This window comes from Bombus huntii, chromosome 11, assembly GCF_024542735.1.
Source record: "Bombus huntii isolate Logan2020A chromosome 11, iyBomHunt1.1, whole genome shotgun sequence".
In the NCBI taxonomy this organism is placed as follows: domain Eukaryota; kingdom Metazoa; phylum Arthropoda; class Insecta; order Hymenoptera; family Apidae; genus Bombus; species Bombus huntii.
Genome location: NC_066248.1, coordinates 3,170,636 through 3,192,724, shown reverse-complemented (window position 1 = coordinate 3,192,724; position 22,089 = coordinate 3,170,636). Strand labels below are relative to the sequence as shown.

General features: G+C 42.8%; 1 protein-coding gene across 8 annotated transcripts in view; it reads right to left on the bottom strand.

Moving 5' to 3' along the window:
* LOC126870977 (protein trachealess) overlaps positions 1-22,089 on the bottom strand; it is a 137,840-nt gene that overhangs the window by 86,452 nt on the left and 29,299 nt on the right. For 4 of the 8 annotated variants that reach the window (XM_050629257.1, XM_050629259.1, XM_050629262.1 and 1 more), the window contains exons 2-3: positions 18,877-18,909; positions 8,220-8,267 (exon numbers count right to left, since the gene is read on the bottom strand). In XM_050629257.1, coding sequence (XP_050485214.1) covers positions 8,220-8,267; positions 18,877-18,909 — 81 coding nt within the window. The remainder of the gene's footprint in view (positions 1-8,219; positions 8,268-18,876; positions 18,910-22,089) is intronic. The other 4 variants (XM_050629260.1, XM_050629261.1, XM_050629265.1 and 1 more) reach the window with 1 other exon arrangement.

Genomic DNA, 22,089 nt, shown 5'->3' with positions numbered 1-22,089 from the left:
GAATCAAGTTTTCCATAGTATAATAAGCAATTTTATGACGTGCACTCGTAATTATATTGAGATTAGATAAGACCGGACCCGTTTAGTTTTTGCAGCCCCTAACCTGCACGGGCATTGTCCAAGTGGAAAAATTTGGACCCGCGACAATGTTTGTGTGCGTCCGTGTGTGCGATTCGATACGTCTTCGTAGAACGTCTATACGTTCACGTGACTTTGATGATACGTCTGTGCCTCTCGGGAACATCGTTAAGGATGAAATCGATCAGCTTCATTTTGATAATGAAAGCTGCAACATGTCGATGACTATCCAGTTGGTAATCATTTGAAATAATATTTAAATAGGTGAAGTGTGCGTTTCGTGGATTCGTTCCAGAGTCTTTAAACTATTTACTGTCGGCGAATTTAGAAAAGTTACGAGAAGAACTGACTTAACTTCCGAATATTAAAATCGCACCGTGGTTATTCAAATTCTCTGTTTTCAGTAACGATTCCATTTTCTGAGATCTGTAAATCCAAAAACCACGGTCGTATGCTCCTGAACGATCCGAAATCGATTTGCAAAGAAGAATGGAGAAGAAGCAAGCGTACCGGGAGCGATGGTTTTTGTTTGGCGCGAAACTCGAACCGACAACAAACAAGCCCCGCGACACGTTGCATTTACAATGCTATTTTTCTCCTAAATGGAACTTCTTCTGATATCGCGATCGAGAAGATCGGCAGAGGCCGGCGTTTTTCCGATAGGCCGTGATCGAGGGTGCGCGGGCCCGCGGCTCGGAATGTCGGACGAACCGATAAAAACCGAATCAAATATCCTACCGTTCGGTCTTCGTGGGCCTCGGCCCCGACTAATGAAAATACCCATTGTTAACCGGCCGGTTTTGCGCCGAGAAATTTTCGGCCCCAGTATCTCGATCTCGTGCGGCATTTCACTGCCGGACGTATTAGGCTGAACACGTAATTACTGCGAGTTTCTTTCCGCCCTTCCTCTCCAACGACGTACACGTTCTCCTATTTTGGACGCGCCGATCGTTTGAATTGACTCGATGGATAGGAAAAAGTCGCGAGAAGATGCTCTTGGTTGCTCTTGGAAATCGGCGAGAATGTTCTTTCGGTTAGTGGCGATGGGAGGAATTTTTTATTCGATGGAGCCACAGGGAAAACGATGGTTGAAAGCGTTGCTTATATGAGAATCCTTTTGATTCAGACGTTATTTCTTTCAGTTTCGATCTTTTACTGTAAGAGATCTGTTTTATTCGTTAAACGTGATAATTCACGCCTTTCTTTGGGTATATATTTTCGTATGCTACGTACGGTCTGTACATTTTTTCGTTCTTAAATTGAAATCTAATTCATTCTTAGCAAAGAGCGAGTGCAATTTCGTTTGACGAACAAATTTTCGAGACGTCTTGGCTATCGAAGAAAACACGAAGTCTCAATGCGGAAGACGAGTCGTGGCCTCCGTTGGGAACGTCGATGGCCACACGACAATCGCAGTCAATTGCCATTACGGGAAATTAAATCAGTCGTGCTTCTATTTACGCGGACCCCAGCGTCGTGTAAATTGACCGACCACCGAGAGATAACACCGAGACACTCGATGGTGGAACTGAAAGACGGAATCGAAATCGAAACTTTCCAACGATCTACGAGATCGAACCTCCGGCGAGGTTTCACATTATAATATAAATGTATATTCGCAAATGCGATGGAAATTCAAAGAAAGAATCAATCTACTTGACTTCGTAAGAAGAACTTAAATTCACAATAAAAGAAGATCGAACTGACAAGGAGAAAAGATTTTATCGTAAAATCATATAAGTATACGCTATCGTCGCTGCAACGTTAAAAATTCTCTACTACTAAACAAACGAAACGTGATCAGAAATTCTCTAGCAAAGTACACTGTCGACAGCACCATCGAATTAAACGCCACGTTAACATTTTTTCTTAGTACACGTACAACCAAGTCAGCGAAGCACTTCTAGACACGATCGAAGATACTGTTTATCGAAAACGCTTTACCAAAATACGCTATCAGCGAATCGAACACTACGATACGAGTTGCCTGGTACTAAGCAATGTCTGTAAAGCCGCGGTAACGTAATGGTATCTCTCGTTTGGTCCGCGACGTCGACTCAAGACTCGAGGCATCGAGAAGATGTCGAAGCGGTGTATCGAGCTATTGACCTCGAAAAAGGAGGAGAAGAAGCCTCGGAGCTTCATTGAACGAGTCGAGAGGGTCGATACCGCGGGCGAACGGAAGAACGTGAAAACAATTTGAATCGCGGCCGGTTGCATTCATTTGGGGATCGGTTTTGGAACGGTTTCTCCCTGATCCGCATTTAAGTTAGCCTCACGTTCGGCCGCAGCACGTGATCCAGCTGCTCGAGAGGAATCCCACGTATCCGTGACGTCACTCCTATCTCGGCCCTCTTGGTCGAACACCAAGCTGCACGAGCCGATACCGGGCGCGAGCGCGAGACTTCTGTCTAGTCGCCTGACTTATTAGGAATTCCGCTCGTCCCACGTGCAGAAATTCGGCTGCGCCACGTGCATTCGCCGGACGCACGTTCTTATAATTTGCGAGACGTCGCTGGACTGCTTAAACCGACGCACAGCCCTCTTTCTACACCCGGTTCTCCGATCCTTGTCGACCGAATCGGTTCACCGTTCACGGCTCTTGTTAGCCCTGTCGATGCCACCATGCACGTACACAGACTCGCGGAAGTATTCAGAAGCTTGTAAACAAATACCTTTTACGAGCGTATTACGCGTTACATTTTCATTAGCGCTGTTAGCGATATCCCGATGTCTTCGTCCTTAGAAAGTATTCGTGCGATTGCTACGTTGTACCGATACTTACTGACTTTTGGCACTGGTTTGAAGCTAGCTAGGAGCTAGGTTACAAACTAGGATTCGAAATAAGAAGAATTAGGTTATATTTTTGAGAAAATTTATGCGACGAGTATTTGAATTTCCTAAACGTCTCTGGTATCTCTTCCTACCTCATCGATATCTTATCGATATTTATCAAAAGTTGCTCTTACTTCGTGTGTTTGTATCGGTGATTTTTAACGTTTAACACGTACTGTAAATTTATGCAAATACTTCTACGTATTAATCTTTTTAATCTACGTCAAAAATAATCGAGCCTCGCCGAAATTTCTCTCGATTCAAGCTCGCTCTTTGAATCGCAAACAAACTCGTCTGTTTATTTATAATGGAAACAGGAGATATCGTAACAATCGTGTTTCAACTAAAAATGACGAATGTTTTCCGAAATCTACCGACTACCCTCCGATTTGATTTTTTCGCCGAGATATCATCGATCTCGTAAACGTTAGTTTCGTGGCAGAGGTGCCTTTTTGCGAAACGAACGATCAGCAGCCCGCATCATTCCTATTAATCACCACATTATCATTTAATTGATACTCTCGCGGCATGGCGTATAATGCCAGAAAAATATGCGGAGGCAGCGTATTCTTTCGGCCGTGCAGGAACTTTTTTAGCTCCCCTAAATCATGTCAGATAATAAGTCTCCGCGAATGTCCTAACGTACGGCGTGATAATTCACGATGATAGATATCGTAGCCGAATATTCGCATAATCCTTTCTTTATATTGGTCGATCAAGGGAATAAGATTTGTGGTGAAGCATCGGCGCCCCGTGGATACGCGCATGCCCCCTTCGTAGCTCTCTAAATCTTGCGCCATTTTGGACCATATTCGGTCACGCGACTTTTCCTTTCTTCTTTTCTTTTCTAAGAAGAACGCAGACCTTGACAATTTTAGACGCTCCTAACGTTAAATAAAATAATCGAAGATCACAGGAGAAAAACCTGGCAAGTATACTTTCGATTCTGCGATACTTAACAGAAAAACAGACGAAAGGAAAAGAGGACGATGAGAAATTCTACGCGAAGGATATTCCACAGAAAACGAAGAAAAATCTTTACGATTATGTGTTTCTTATGTACGTGATACAAAAGAAAGTCTGTAAATCTGACAGGCAGGCTGTAAACAAGTATGTAGTACTTGGAAGAAACATCAAAGAACCACGCTAAGGCGGTCGTCGGAAGAAAAGAAGAACACTCGTATATCGTAAACTTCTTGTATGAATTAAACAAACTGAGTATCCGATATAAGCAAAACATTAACAAACTGACCGAACATCGAACAACACATCCATCGTCCACCATAGCCTCCAAATCATTCACTCCCTTCTCAAACCTCTCCGCACTTCCATAGAACTTTAGAAGCCTCTACAGAACCTTTCGTCATTTGAACAAAAAAAAAAAAAAAAAAAAAAAAGAAAGAAAAAGAAAAAAAGAAAAAGATAGAGAGAAAGGGAGAAAAAGAAAGAAACGGTAAAAAAGTTGGAAAACAAAGGGGGAGGAAAAAAAAGGAGTAGAGGCACGGAGTCGCGGTTCAAGCCGGTAACACGGGACACGGTGAAGAGAGAAGAATGCTCGGTATAGATCACCGGTCCAGAGCGTAACGCGGGGCATTGGTTACGGTAGGCGAGAGCGTGTAGAAACGCGCATTGTCGAGCTCTCATAAGACCAGGAGGAAATCGCGCGCGACAATAGAAGGAGAGTCGGGGCACTCTTCGTGGCAATAGAGGCCGAACGAGTCGGCTGGAAGAAGAGGTGTTGCGCGCGTTCGTCGCATAAGAAAAGTACCAAGCCGATGTCTCAACGCGGCCGTCCCAACCAACTCGGGGAAAAATCTTCCTTCGTCATTGTTTCGCTCGTTTCTCTTCCTTTCAACGTTATTTATCGGCCGGTTGAATATTCAGCCAGCACCGGGCACAAAACCGTCGGGACACAATCAGAGGAGCCATTTGGACCTGTGAGAGGCCAAGAAAGTTGGGAACACACGAACTGCCACACGGTGTTCTGTGAGACGCGAGTACCCGACGACGACGACGACGACGACGACGACGACGACGCGAACGCGTATAAACGTAAGAGTCTCGGTCGTGCTCGCACACGCGCGTTCCGCGTGGATATTGTTGGGGAACGAGGTTGGACGTTGGACGAGCAGCACCGTCAACGCGAGTACAATGCCGCAAGAACGGCGGAATGCATTAATATTAATAGTGGCACCGAAGGAGTCTCCCGTAACGGTGGCTGGAGTCAGGTGAGGCCGTTCCTGCATGAGACCTTTCTGATGTTCACCGGCGAAATCTCTGAATGTCGTCTCTCGCGAGAAGATTCTTCTTTTTCTTTGTCTTTTTCACGTTGTTTTTGCTCCTTCTTTTTCGGGTTTGTTCAGTTGTTACGTTTTTTAAGGTAGTTTTAACGAGGTTGGACGAGTTGATTCAGTTTGTCGGAGTTGATGCCGGTTGATGTATCTTATTTGGCGAGATTTTGATACGCTCGATCTAATAGATTTTCCGGGGACGCAACTTTTTCTACGATCGGAGGTATTTTATCTTGGAGAGGTCGATTTGTTTGATAATTAATAAATTTCCTTCAAATTAATTCCCAATGCAATATTCTCAACGACAGAATCTTCTTGTAGACGAACTTCATCGATCGTTAATCAATCGTAATCTATCTTTAAAGTTAAGAGATCTTCGAATATCGGAGTCCATCGACTTGGCTTTTTACCGGCTCGAATAACCGAGTGAACGTTCGATCGCTAGAATCTTTTTACCAGTAGCGCAATTTTTTCTCGAATGGTCGTGTTTCCACGCGTACAAAGGATTCGGCCGACCGCTTGTTAGGTTGGCAGCCCAAGCAGAGGCATACTTGCCATTCGATAAGGTTGTCGCCTGGAGCATTGGTTACGCCTCCGAGGTCGCCACCCGTTTACGCCCACGTAGGTACCTTTTCTTTATCATCACACCTTCACGGTTACTCGCCGTTCCGCCGTGTTACACGAACCTCTGCAGTTTAACTGTTAAACCGTACCTGCCCCGCCATTAGTACGTGCGAACGTTCAATTATATCATCGAGATATTTTAATCTTTGTCCGAACGGACAGCGAAATGCGATCAAACAGTTTTCTAGACGAAGAACGACGAAGAACTACTGCTTGCGGCGGTTATTGCTCTATGTAGATTTTGTATTTTTTAAATAGATTTTGATTTACTGGGTCGAAAAAATATTTAGGAAACTTCCTGGTCTTTTGTAGAAAGGAAAGTATTTTGCATGGATCAACGACTCTCTCCAAATTTAATCTTCAGCATTAATGCCATTAACCGAGATTCCGGTTAACGCTACACACTAGAGACAATGATCTACAAGCGAAAAACAGAGGTCGGAAATTTTGACGAAATCTCTGTGAAGATAAGAGAAACCGCGTCGTCCCTCTGGTCTCACCAGCCGTACAACAATACGGGCTGATGAATTATTGTCAACATCAGAATGGGTTAGGACCTTCTGCAGAAATTTCATACATACATGTATATGTATATATATATATACATATATATATATATCTGCAAGGCGGCATCTTCATAACGCGAGCAAAGGATTTTGATAGTCTTGTAGGTTCAGTCCTAAAGAACGTGGCGAGATGGAGAACGAGATACACCGTGGCAGATGCTTTGTTACGCACTGTGGTGCATAGGTGTATGAGTCATCGTTGTATTAATTAAACAAATCCCGAGGGCGCATAATTCCTTCAAGTACAAGATGCATGATTTTTTTTTAAATTCAGTTCCTCTTACTCGCGAAATGCATAATTTTTACATTCGACTTTCTCACATTTGCAACTCTAAGAGTAACATCTTCTTTTAATTTTATCTCGCCTCTCGACCTCTATTTTATTCTTTCATTTATTCTCGACGGATTATTAAAATTAATATCATCGTTAACGAAAGAAATATAGAAAATATTCTTTACTAATAAGTGACAGATTTGGAACAACAGGAATTTGAACGATAGGATATCAGCGTTTGAGCTTAAGAGGGTACGCGTACGAGGGTATGCTAATTTCGTGAGTTAAACGCGCATAGGGTAGATTAGGCTTACAATGATACTTGCAGGGGTTATAACGTAATTTAAATTAATGAGAGAACGAAACACGAGCATCTCATTACGTATCGTTAAGTTAAACCTACCGGACAAATCTTTCCCTTTTACTTTCACACTCATATTCTACTAAACTTAATATTTCGATATTTCATATTTAATGTCAACTACATATACATATATATATATATATATATATATATATATATATATATATATATATATACATATATAAAATTACTAAGCTGAAAGTATATTGGAAGTTCAATCCACAAATGAACTCTAACTATCTCAGTTACGTTCAAACACACTCCAGCGTGTTTAAAGAAAACAGTAAAGACGACACAATTTGACGAAGTAAGAAAGGGAAGTAGAAGGATTCGACTGAAGGACCGAACAAAGAGCGGTGACGGGGAACGTGTGTGCGTGGACGCCGGGGGAGAAATAACACAGCTCGTGAAATGGCTTAGGAGAAGAGCTGATCCGACTTCGGATCGGGCCAAGGCGTTTCGTTGGTCGCTTGACCTCGTCGGGTAATAAGAATAAATGTGATTCTATTACGGGTTCAATTGTTACTGCGGCAGATAGGCCGTCCTCGAAGCCTCCGACGAAAGAGGGTAGATGATCGCGACCGATAGCACGGTCCAGGATGATTTTACCTGTACCGACGCCGCTTTTTCGCTCCCGATTGCCACCGATATCGATATTTCGATGGTCCGAACGATTGTTCGTGGCTACTGAATTAGAATTGCGTATTGGAAATAGTTCGCCCTAATCAAATTTGTCCGTCAAAGTGTTAATTGCTATTTTGCAATTGCAAACGATTGTAGATGCGTCGACGACTAAGTCGACAATTGATCGAGTTGGTTTGTGGTTTATCTGATCGTAGGAACTTGAAATGCGATTTTTACAGACAAATTGTAGTTTCATTTGTAGATGTTAACGGTAAGTATTTTACACCGTTAGAAAATTTCGCTTGTAGTTCATAAAAAAAGAAAAGAATGCTGCTATATATTTTTGAAAAAGTTTTATAGGGTGCTGCTTCATACGTTGGATTATTAAAAGCTAGAAGCACATGTTCATACAATAAGTTGGCATTTTCTATACTTTTGAAACACGATTGATATTTACAATGTCCAATCATCGAAGAAAAATCACAGAAATATCAGGGATTCGAAGCAACACCGAAAACTCAAGCACTCGCGAGAAATTACTCAACAGGATAAAACGTACTCACCGTGCGTTGACAGAGGTAGGATTTCCAACGTCGTCCATGGACGGTTTCCTAGAATGAAACCACGAATGAAATTCGTTATTGTTCGCCTGCAGCTGCATTAGAGCGGGGTATTTATACGTGCTGTACAGATTAGGCGTTTGCCACATTCTGCTGTACATTTCCGCGTCCATCGTTCTTTTACTGTCTCTCTGTTCAATCCCGAAGAGACCAACCCTCAGAATCCCACCCCATTGTGTCTATTCATAACCCACTACTTCAAAGTACCCTTCCGATCACTTCAAATAACCCAAATATCCATCGAACAAATCAGATCCTCTCAAGTTGACAAATCACCAAACAATTTCTCTCTAACAACGTTTCTTTGCCCAAATGACACCAGCAAGAAAAAAACATTCATCCCGTCAGTGTTCACCAAAAGATCACCGAAAGTCAGTGAAATCGAATGGAAAATCAAAGTTATAGTACGATAACGAAAATTTGTCCTCCTCTTCGCGATACAACTTCGTTCAGAAGTCTGTTTTGTCAAATTTTCACGATCACAAAGCGTCACTGAAACCGTGTCCGAAAAGAAAGTTCCATCGTTAAATCCTCCTCTTCTTTCCAAATTCGTATCCAAGCGAGTAACACGTGGTTGAGCAACGACTCGACGCGAGTGGACGTTGCGAAGTACAACCCCCGATGACGAAGAGGAATAGAAAGGGAGGAAGAAGAGGACGAGCGCGCGAGTACCGCGACCGAGGACAAGACTTTTGACAGGCGCAACACGCACGCGGTCTGAGGGCGTGTGCATAAGTGTCATCGAGTAGAGGCGCGTGTCGGTCTCATGCTCGGCCTTGCCCGAGCCACCCCCGTCAAACGTCACCCCCACCAGTTGGTTGTCGCTCACTGCGCGCGCCCCTAGCACGACTTTCTCGCGCCACACGCGCTCTTACCCCTCGACCAGGGATGTTTAACCCCTGGGCGAGTCTGCACGGTTGCTCGAGAACTCGTTATGTCGCTGTTAATTGCGAACGACGTGGATCTCGCTGGTGGTTTTCAGGTAAGCGATGGTTTTTTGGAACAGTTTAGCATCGTAGTTCGCTGAAAAATGCTCGATACCCGTACGTTATAGTATAATGATACTGATCGTTATAAGAATGCCCGATACCGATACTTTTAACGATCATTTTCGTTTATTTATACTGGTGCTTTATTTATACGTAACGGCGACATTGTTGTGCCCGGAGTTTGTTTATCGTTACGTTTTGTACGTCCAGACGGTGTCAATATCCCGAGGCAAAACAACAACACGAGTCGCTCTCGATTCGCATCGTCCTCTGACTCATGTACCGCTACATATTGTTTCGAGTATCATATTTCCAAGAATATATCGAAAAAACAAAATTTCAGATCACAATTGCTACGTCTTCCGGGGCAAAGTTACGCGATCATGTTTTTTTGATCACGACACGCAAGAAGTCGGTGCTCCATCTTCATTTGCCTGAGATCAGAAGGGCTACGATGCCAATAAAACGGGCTATCTCGATGGTGGATTGCGTATCTGTGTCTATGCCACAACGTCACCCCTCTTTCGATCCGAAAGTTTCTCTCGAAGGGAAGATCACCTATTAAAACCCAATGGGATTATATTCTTAGAATGTATTAATGTTGCCAGGATACAAACTGATATCACACCGATATATGTATATATTTTTCCCCTTTTCCAATAGATAAAAGAGATAAAAATTGAACTCTGACTCTCTTTAAACAATATCCTTATTCGTTGGAACTTTAAAACGCGTCATAAATCGAAATACTGAATTATTTTCTTGCAGAAAGAGCCACAAACATCTATATTTTTATCGATACGTATTACGAGAAAGACTTCCGATTGTTATGTTAAGGGATTTTGTCAGGAAATATGGGAAACTTTCACCGGCTTAATTATGAAGCACAACCAAGCAACCTCTCATTAGCAAACGCACGATACTTTTCCTACGAAAGAAAAAGTGAAGCGTAGCCTGGTTACGCTAGATTTTATAACGCCTTAACCGGTAACTAGTCCGGCTGGTGCACGTCTACAGAGAAGCTCGGAGCCTAACCGCTGGACGTTCCTTTTACGAAGACGTTTCCTATGCTGAACTGTTACGACACGATGATGCTCATTGCCACCGACGATGTAGACGCTACATAAGTGCTAATGAGCGCTTCTTCTACCAGATTTCCATCCTTCTCTACCTTTCTCATCGATTACCGATCCAATCGTACGCGTAGAATGTTAACGAAGAATTTTTTATCAATTTCAACGAGTGCTAATAATATTTCTGATATGGTCAGAAGAAAGAGCTGTTAATACGAAGCTTAAAAATATGTAATTAGAAGAAGAACGAATTCAACAGCGAATTAGTTTCGCGCATGAGTAAAAAATAAAGTTGATTGGAAATTTATGATGACTAATAATTACCAGAAATAGATTATTATCGAGTTATAAATATGTATAGGGTTATAGATTTGCAAGCGTAGATATTAAATACCAATAAATATAGAAGGGTAGAAATATCTCTGGGTATTAAATTCATCTTTGACACGATGCGGTATTAATCATCTGTAATTGAATTACATGCACGTGGAAATTGTTCTGATCAACGTGTAGCCACGATAGATATGTTGGAATAAATTCTGGAATGTAGACACAGTGTTCCGTGTTTTGTCTCGAATCGATTAAAGCATGTGTGTAATATGTAATTACCGGTTACACGTTTTATGGCAGGCTAAATGGTTTCCTGGTTTCTTTTAATACTCGATAATCGATTCACGAGGTGATAAATAAGGTGATACCTTCAAATGGGAATATTAGAAGACTCAAGTTATCGACATCTTTAATACAGCTCTCTGTAAGCTCTCTGCCAGCTTTACAAAGAATTCTCTCATTTATCAAAACCTTTTTAAAAAAGACGGTCGAAAAAGATATTCGCAAATTCTTCGCAAATATATCTTCCTACCGTATAAGAGGAATCTCATGGATTTTTTATATTTTTTACATCAAACATACATAGCAACAGAATTAACAACATCGATATCTTTAAACGTCTTCTACGCGGAAGTATCAAAGATCTCTGCACTGCCTCGAACAACCCCTCTCGCACGAATCACGCACGAAAGAACCAAGTAACATTCTCTCTAAGCTCGGCACGGAGTAAAAATGGATTTGGAGCTGGTCGGTGTGTCCGTGGCAAAAAGCACCTCTCGCGGGGTTCACGAAGGTTGGTCGAGCGCGGCGTGTGTGTGCACGGAATGGAAGGGAGGACGCAAAGAAAAGGCTTAAGCCGAGGGTTTCAACGGAGGGCAGAAGTAAGTATCCGATACCAAATTAAATGATAGGACGGCGTGCGCGCCGCTACCGGAGACCTGTCCTCATTCCAGCGCCATTTTCGGAAAACAGCATTTCATTGCCGCTGCAGCCCGACCAGGGTATAAGGAGGGTGGTATAAGGAAAAAAACTGAAAAAATCGAAAGAAATAGAAAGAGAGAGACAGAGAGAAGAAAAGCTCTCTCACGCGCGCAGAGACGTACATAATCGCGGACAATGCGACCCGTATACGGGTCCAGCGATCGCGGTAAAAAGTTATTTGTCAATTAATACACGCGTACCGCGTAGTTAGTCGCCATGAATACGCATGGAGGATACACGAAGACGAGGAAGCAACGGTGGCCACCGGTTAATGTTGTCGCATTACGCTGATGAGAAGAAGCCAATCATAGGGGGATCTTTACCACGGCGGCGGCAGATGGCGAAAAACACCACGAATCCGAGCGGATCGGTGGAATCGTTTCTAGAAGAGCACGGCCACTACAATGGAATGCTTTGACCGGATCCGATGCCCGTTCAAGATCCTACGGGACAGGATGGATCTTGAAGCTGCCCCGTCAGCCTGTGATCCTCGCTGTCGATTCGCCACGCATTTTTAGCAGCGTGCCGCACAAAGCGCTCTCGAAATTGGCTTCACCGCGATACGCGTGTCCCCCCAACGGCCGTGCTCCCGATCCTCCTTCTTCCTCTTACGTCAGCTCTCTGTTTTCTGCCTTTCATTCGCGCGTCTTCCATTCTAACCTGTTAACTCGAGAAAGACGAGTGCGAACTCGCGAGTTGAAACGAAATCGTTACAGCTTTCTTTTTTAATAATCCGTGGATAAGAAAATTATTCAGCTGGATTACTATGTTTCGATGTGCTCGTCACGAAGCTTCTTAATACCGTAGATGCGTGGTTTACGTCAAATCCCCTTCTCCTTGATATACTTGTTAATTGAAGATAAAATTTAACAGATGCCATTGATGCATCTCGATAGAGAACATTTCATACGAACCAACCTAACGTTTATCCATCTCGCATCATCGACACATCGTTACAGTCATATTCGTAATACGAAATACAAGATTTATATCCGTAGAATCTAAAATCATCTGGAATAAGATTAACTCGCGTTCCATACCAAAACCGACAGATGCGTTGATATCTGTGAACGTGAGTAATTTCCAAGTTGTAGAGCGTTACAGAGGATTAACGTAGAAGACCTGGTTTCGCTATTGGCATCGAGAAGATGAAAACGATGTCCTCGAGTGGTTGCGCGCCACACATTTTCCATTAAAGGCGGACGAGCAAGAAGAGCAACGAGCGGCGCGCGATTATATTAATTAGCGAATACCGTGAAACCCGCGTAGGCCGAAAAGAAAATCCGCCACGTAGCAAATATATATCGATGACGGGGCGAAAAAAGCCGGAATGCAAAAGGCCGAGGGTGAGGGAAGCGGTTTGGCACATTTTTTGAATCGCAGGAATGCCGATACAAGCTATTAGAGGGAGAGTCTGGGGCTTCTTACGTGGAATCGTTAACCTCGGACGGTAGCCACCCGATAAAAGACATCGCGGACGAGCTCTGAATTAATGAATCGAACGGATGTAAAACTGTCGCCCCGGCTAACTGTCAGAAGAAACGGAAACTGTACCGGGACGATCCTTGTAACGATAGTTTCGCGGCCAGCTGGACACGACCGCTCTTACGCCCGTTAAGGATTTTTTCGTTTACGCGTAAACGTAAGTACGTCTACGTGAATAGACTATGTGGTTACACGTTCAAATCGTTTTCGAGTTTAACTAGGGAAGTACACGCTGTGTACAATGTTTTGCGAGCATTAAGAAGTTGTACTTGATTTACGCAGAATGCTAAATTTCCGAGTTTTTGGCGCGCGTCGTTGGAGTCTGCCTTCTTTGAAATACAATTTGTTTCCCTTCCTTTTCTTGTAACATCGACGATCTATCGCATAGATATTAGATCGCGTGTAAAAGGAGAACTCAGCTGATTAATCGATACATCGAAATATCTTATAGTTTTAAAATATCATCAAGTCGAAGCTATCTGTAAGTTTTCCAAAAGGATCACATTCTCATTTATCGATCGCATCAAAGAAGAAAATTATAAATCACGTTAGTCGATGTTAAGAAGATGTATAATGCGAATGACCATTCGCTTATCTCATATCGATTGCAACAGGGGAGACGAATCGAAGAAGACACCGCGACACACCGTGAAAGCTCCAAGGTGGATGGCGTCGAACGATTTCATCGGATTCTCGCCGCAAGGGTCAAGTATACGAAGAGAACCGTACGATAGAGAGAAAAGGAAGGCGCGGCGGCGAAACGTACGGAGAAACAGAGACGGAGAGACGGAGAGCGTGCAAAAGAACGAAAGAAAGAAAGAGAGATGTTTGTACGCGCGCGTGTGCCTTGTGGTCACCCGTGGGCCTTCCATTCAACCGGTGGCTCGACTCGCCCACTCATTCCTTCATTCATACACGCTGCACGCGATTTGAATCGATAAGCAAACCACGGAAGCGAATCTTTCCTATTGGCTTGGCCACTGCCTCGTTATCCGCGTTTCTACACGGAGTTCTCCCTGTTCCCTTCTTTCTCGTCAATCTTTCAGTCCAGCATATTGCATCGAACAAAGATCCTACATTGTTTTCTCGAGAAAACAATTTTTCTTATATCTTTGTGAATTCTCGCGCTTTTTCAAAATCCTATTATTACGTAGTATTGAAATTGAAGAAGAAGCTGGTGTTCTTTGATGTCGTTAGAAATTGATTATTTAATAATTTCCTGGTAATTTTCAAGAGCGAGAGAATTATTCATCCTTCATTTGGGATCGTATTACCGATAAGAAAAAAAGGCAGATTCGGATTTAGGTTCTCGGATATTAGCGCGATTCGATGAAAATCGCTATCGAGATTCGACTCGATATCGCTTATAATTCCTTCGAGATCAGTCGGGAACTCGAGACTATTAACGACTACCTTCTTATTATACTATACCGTATAACTATTCCGATATCAACGTGTGCCACGCATAGTACGTACATTACATGGTGTGGAAGTTTCTGAAATAAAACACCAATATCTCGAGTGATATTGCAATAATTCCGAGCGAATCTAACCCCGGATTCTCTTAGCGAACAGGGGCAGGCCAACGAACGCGTTTCCCGTAAAGCTGCGATGATCGTCGATCCCCGATGCTCGAGGAGGATCCAGAAGCCACCGATCCGGAGTAGCAACCAGCAGCAGCAGCAACAACACGCGGAGAAGAAGAGGCAGAAGCAAAAGTAGAAGAATAAGGAGAAGAGAACGTGAGAAAGAAGAAGAGCTACGATCTTGAAAGGCGGAGGAGTTCGAGCGAGAAAGACGAAGAAGCCGAAGAGGGCGAGGAACGTGGAGGCGGAGGAGGCCAAGGTGGAGGTGGAGGCGGTGGAAGGGTGAAAGGGTGAGCGAGGGGGGCTACGACCGGTCGGCTGGACAGACGCATGGACGGACGGGATGGAAAGACAGACAGGACTGGAGACCGCTCATTACGGGCGGCGCATGCGCGAGGAATGCGGCGGCTCTGGTCTTCTCGATACAATAAATATAGGATCGGATCGGATCGGCAGGCCAGGCCGAACGAAGACCAACTTATCGGCCATGGTAATGGAGGAAAAGAGATAGAACGATGGATAAAGAGGAGGTACGGAGCAGAGGATGGACAGACACACGTAGAAGCAACGTTCAGCGGGAAAGTAAGGATGAATCGATGAACGAATCGGCGGACAACAATGCCGAGCGTAGTAACGACATCCAGTTAAATCGAACGCCAGCAAAAAAATACGCGGTTGTTTAAGAGACCAGGCTTATACCAGGCCGGGACGCGTATCCTTGGCTCGAGCCGATCACGGCTTCCGGCAAACGACCCGTCGTTCCTCTGTTATTACGATAGCGGGCCGACCTTATCGCGATCGGTGCGCGATCGATCACCGATGAATTAGTTTTTTTTTTTATGTAAGGTCGAGTTGTGTTTGGTTAATGGAGATAGTCCTTTGGATCCGAGAGTACAGTTGCCAGAACTCCATTTATTCGAATTTGTCAGAGGACAAAGAGTTACGAATGGATATAATCGGTATCCATTGAATGAAAATATTTTCCTGGATAAATAATAATCGACGTTGTATCGCAAGGAAACAGATATTAGAGGATTAGAAAGGGGATAAGAGATAAGAAAGAAGATAACGAATGACATCGCATCACGATGGTTTATGACATAAATATATCTAAATAACACCGCGGTTAAATGGAACGTAATTTAATTCAACGGTCGTAAAACCGAGTAATTGCACAATTAGAAAATTGAGATAAAAAAGCAACGGCGGCATTTATCCGTCCTTAGTTCGTAAAAATTTGATTATCGGTATCGCTTAAGAGTCGACGAGAGTAACATTAATTAAAATCATTAGAGGGACAAGATGAATGAAAGAGGAAAAGCACAAACAGCCTGTAATCCGGACACGTTTTTCATTCATTATCGATAATTTCTGGCGAACAACGCCATTAAGCTCGGTAGAAGAAGCGACTCACACGCGAACGCGATCGGCAGTACGCGCTCGTTCAAAGTTAGAGGGTCGCGATGCACTTGAAAGATGAGCACCCGGTTTAAAATTGTAGGGAGCAGACGTGGCCGATGTATTCGCGATATAAACGCTGATCAATCAGCTCGCCGGTGCATTTAATCGATAGTTCAATAATTATTAACCTGGCTGAGGGAACAGGGCCTCCGCAAGATTGCCCGCTTTACGAATTCCCATCCTGATAGTTTTGTTTCGCGACTTATAAATTGCCTGTCTCTAACGATCTCTTCCAGATGAACAGCTCATTAACGACGCGTATAAATTATTCCAACGATATTTCAACGATATCGTCCAATCGCCGATGTATTCACCTATATCGATCGATGCATCCACCTCGTAAACGAACCATTTTCGTCGAGCTTCGATTTATCGACGATACGTTCCATTCTATATCACAGAAGATCGTTGTTCGCCTATAATAATGTATCAATTTCCACTGTTTCTATGTAAATCCAGCTAGTTTCTTACATGGTGTTAACCTTCGTGCAGATGTATTTTATTTGATCGTTTTATGTTCGATTTTTTCATATAGACCGTAGTATAATTACGAAAGAAACTCCATGATTCGTGATATTTTTTTATTTGAAACAAAGCGTGTTTTGAGAGAATTCGAACTTGAAGGGAAACTTTGCATTGAAATATTTCAAGAAAAGTAATATACCAAATCGTAGAGCGATATTTCAAGAAACACGTCAAATGAATTATATTACGAAAGATTCGATTCGAGTCTTCTCGATGATCTTTTTTCGCTTCGCTGTATATTTCGGTGACAAAAAATGCAATTGGATGAACGATAAATTAAATAAAAGCTGGCCGATCGACTGGTAATATGTGTTCTTCTTACCGATGAGACCTGGTGGACCAATTACGCCATATTCCTTGCACGTGGTCCCCAGGCGTCTTATAAAAAGACAAAAAAGATGGAAAGACGTCGTATGCCGGTCGTATGCCGATAACGTCGTGCGAGCGTTATTAATTATCGTGGTTCGGCTGTTCGCAATTAGCGCTGGATCAGTTTCGGCTAATTACATCGAACCAAGTGTCGTCATTAATTACTTCCCATCGTCCGTTGAATTCATTTACAATAGCTTTCCCTGAAAAGCTGTGCCGGATCCTTCTACGATCTTGCAAATTACGCTCACGACCCTGCCTAGTTCGTTAAAATACTCTTTGCGACGATGCGTCCAGCTTCGTCTTTGTGACTCTGCTGCATTTATTAGAACAATTTGTCAGAACACGCATTCGCTATAACTGTAGCTTATGTGCACTGGAACAGCTGCGTCGAAATTGCTACAAAGAGAGATGATTATAGAATCTAATGAAAGATTAGATCTTGGATCGCACATACTTAAACGCTTGTCACGGAAAACTTCTACGCACGTATTACGTGTGTTATATTATACGAAGTTTGAAATTTCGTTAACGCTATAAATAAAACACAACTATGTGCGCAATACATTCGCATGATACATTCGTACGAGATTTCTACGCATAATATTCAGATACTTTCTTGCGCATCGTTCAAGATCGAGTTGCCCGTAATAGTACACATTACGATACCAGCAAATAGTTTTCCTATTTGAAACCTCATCACACGCAAATAAGCGGAACGGCGCAGAACGTGGACCATCCGCTGGAAAAAGTGGATTTGAAGCGGCGTGCGAATAGTCAGAGCGGAGAGAAAGTATTCGTGGAAGGGCAAAAAGCCGGCATCGACATGTCGATCGAAAGAAGTGTCGCTAATTTGATGTAGCCGGTGTATACGGCGGATCGTATGGCGGAGTGGTTTGGTCACTCGCGAGTTGATTTATACCAGTGGGCAAGAACCTCGTGGCAAAGCTCGTTGCCTTGCTCATTGCTTCCACCGCTTGTCTCCGTTCTCTCTCTCTTTCCGTGCTCACTTTAAACAATGGAATTGCGTAGCGACGTCAATCTCTCTGTATTATTCACCTCGCCCCTTCGCTCCTCTATATCCCTAGTTGTTCCCTGTTTTCGCTACCTTTTCTGTCTTTCTCCGTCACGTTTTTTTCCTTTTTCGATCTTTGTTCCTTCGTTTTTCTCCTTCCTCTCGTTTTTTCCACGAGTTTCTCTTTTTCTGCATCTGTCGGTCCTCGCGGGAGGGAATACATCGAGAGTCGAAGGATCGTTTAAAACGGTGTTACCAACGCCTAACGCCTCACCGGGTGTGTCTTTCGACTCTCGAGTCTTCGTCACGGATCTTTTCTAATTTCACGGATATCAGTTCAAGGTTTGCATGGAATACGCGTGATCGATAGATAGGTACGTGTTTTTCGCGGTAATTCGAATAATATTTTCTGATGGTATTTGTGGCTTTGTTGGAAGCGATTTGAGACAGGAAATCGTAAAGTTGGTTGGACAGTTTCGGAGAAAGTGAAAGAAAGCAGGAACGAGTGGCGAATAACTCGAGTTGAGAAAGAGTAGATTGAGTTTGATAATATTTGAGGAACGTGTTCTGTGTAACACGTTTGAAACGTGTTCGTCTGGGTTAATATTATGTTTGTAGCACCTGTCACGAATGAAAAATAGAAAAACAAAGATGTCCTAACGAGCAATTCCTACCGGAAATGTTACATATACGTATGGAAAAATATTTGCCAATCATAGCATTTTATAAATACAGATAATCCTAGAAAGGAGAATTGTTTCTTGTACTAACTGCAAGTCGTCTTACCTGTCTGTCCAACAGAGAGCGTCATCTCGATACCTAGAACAAGCGAACACAAAAACTTTGTTAATCTCGTATATTATCAAAAATCCTAATAATAATGCATTTAATGATAACAGACAATAAAGTGCTTGGATTATTTCCATAAAGATTGAGACAATTGCGATTGATTATAAGCTGCTGGACATTTAAATAGCTCAGGATCTTAATAAATCAATGTTATACGTGTGAGATAAAAATATAATAAAAAAAACTATACTAAATCGTATCAGAAATCTATCTTGAAGAATATTTCATTCAAGATAAACGAGTGTCCCGTATGAATTACGGGTAAGATGTTACGTACGTAATTATAAGTTACCTATAAGTCATCCGACATGATTTCTGTAATTACGAGCATACTGTATAATATCTCATAAATATCTGATCTGCATATAGCAATTCAAGAAGCTTCAAAATAAAATCCATATAAATAGCGATTTAAAATCGTACTTTCCTCGACGAATGCAACAATATCGATTATATTAATTTGTTATGGTGTACGATCTTTGCCCGGTCCCCTATACGCCAGTCTCAAGACCCGAGAGAACGTATCACAGCTTACAGGAAAAAGCTTTTATATGAAAGCCTAGCTGTGAATAAGATCGCCGTCGTAAATTGTGCGCGAGGCTAATCTCACGGTTGAACGCGGCCATAGACTTCACTTCGTTTGACTTCGACGAGTAGCGAGACCCTCGAAAAAACTCTCTGTCGAACGAATTCGCAAGCTTTTCAATTCGTTCGTTCCTTGCAGTTTGCTTTTATTGGAAGCTAATGCTTTGGTTTAGGAAACAGCTAACAATAACCGAGACGTTTCGTAAAATACGTTTTCAACCCCAACTTTGTAGCTATTTTCACCTATTTCAGTAGCGAGATAGGTTTATGCCACGATACGCCATTAATCTCGAAGTCGCATAAAATAAATTTTAATAACTTTACGTTAACAAAAATATCTATATCGCAATTTTCTCTACCATCGATTCCACTCGCCCAACGTAACTCCTACAACAACGCTAAAATTCACACCAAAAGTAAAAAAAAAGACACCTAAAAGGCGTCCCGTTTCTCCATTCTTATCGCCGTGAAACTGAAACTGGAAAATCGTGAAACTATGTTAAAGAGAGAAAACCCTGGCAAACTGAGAGAGAGAGAAAGAGAGAGAACGAGACAAGGAACGAAATAAATGAGAGAATCGAGATCAGAAGTTGGTGCGCGTGGTGTCGCGGATGAATCAGAAGGTGCGAAGAAAGTGGGGCCTGTCAGCGGGACATGATTTAAAGCCAAATATTACGACAGAGAGCACATTTCTCGAGCGTCCCGGCCCGGTTTCACCCTAGCGCGGCGTCGCGGCACGGGGGTGGCTGCGACGCGAAGGGATGAACCGTAAGTCGTGCAGATATGTTCGCCACGGTTTATTACCGGGATGCCGGAATGGCCCAAGCCCGTAGGAACATTGATTTAATGCGGGAGTAATTGGGCGACCGGACGTCTCTATGAGCACGCCACCTTCCACCGCTAATGTGTTCCCGCCCTTCTAACCTTTCGGTTAACCACCATGCAAGCGAGCCACGCTTCAACCCCCTCTTTCTACCTTTTACTTTCTCTGTCTGACGTTGTACAACCTCCACCCACGGGACGTGAGAAAGGCGAACGCTTTATTGCCGCTTTTATTGCTCGACGAGTTTTAGCCGCAGTTCGGATCGGCTTATGGCGCTTATTAAACTTTGATGTCACCAAATCGCTCTCGCGCGCCTCTATCTATACCATCCGCCTCGCTCGTGGCGTGCATGCTTATCTGTTGAGAATAATATGGGAGAAGGAGAAGAGTTGGCAAGTCGGAATAAGAGGAAATTTAGAGTTGGTATCTGTTCTTTTTTTTATCCTGATTTTGAGAAACGATACGACATCGTAGAGGGTGGTTCGGAGTTTCGACGTTGGTTAAGATTTCAGTCAATGGTTTTGTTAGAATTTGTCGAATAACAAAGCTGTATAGTAAAATATTGGAGATCTGATCTTTCTATCAGATACGCTGGAGAAATATATACTTCGTAATCGTAATATTTTTACAACCGAAAGGCGTAATATATTTATCCGTATCTTCTGAATTTTTCTATCTTTTAGATAGCTTTAGATGATTCGTCTAAGTAACGATTTTCGAAATTTTGTTCCATAATAGTTTTTCGAAAACTCGCGAGTATCGAATCGCAACTTTTCCTCTTACGAATTATTCTTTCGCTCGTTCTATCAAAAGTACAGACGCTGTTACGCTTTATTTTTATTACTTTTATTATCTGCAGAACCAATCTTCGGCAAGTGAATGTTAACTTCAGAAGCACGATCGTCGTTAATGTTAGGACGTTACCGCTTGCAGTTTGGCAGATCGGACACCCCTAAAACATCATACGATACGCATAACAGCCCATGATTCTCACCTTGGACGATATCGTCGTATATTCAGACACTTGACGACAATGTGTCTTTACGAGTCCATAGAAGGGTAAAGTTTCTTACTTTCCCGTAAAATTTTGTTGCCTCGACGGAGAGATTCCCGTTAAACGGGCAAACGGTATTACCGGAATTCACACTGATGATCGGCATCGCGTGCAGCAAATTGAAGGTTGCGCGTAGATTTGCGTGCGATATCGATGATGAAGTCTTCGAGCTGCTCAAATTTTATTAGCCACGAACTCCGTAATCGCCGTGAAGTAAATGCAAATGATTTCAGGCTGAAATAGGCGGTTGAGTCTTATTTTTCCCGCTTCACGTAACACGAATTAACCAGTTGGGGTAATGCCCGAAAATTACTGAGCATTTAGTCCCCCGAAGAATGCGCGAACCTGGACACAGGCCTCTTCTCTCGTCATATGCCATCTATCGAACGTGTTTACGCAGTTATAGTATACTGAAAAGTATTTCAAAATTCATATGGTTGATTCTGTAAACATCCATATAAACGATTCCATATATACGACGATTTTAACGCCAATCTATAAATTTATATAAAAAGTCCTCTTCCTTCTTTCTAAACTAATCGCTGCGCTTCTATTCGAACTAACAGTTCTATTAATTTGATCGATTTCGTCAATTCTATTATACCACTGTGAATCGACTTTTCAACAAAATTGCTCCCTTCGCCCGAAAAAACAGAAACCGACAGAGTCGACTCTGAAAATTACCATT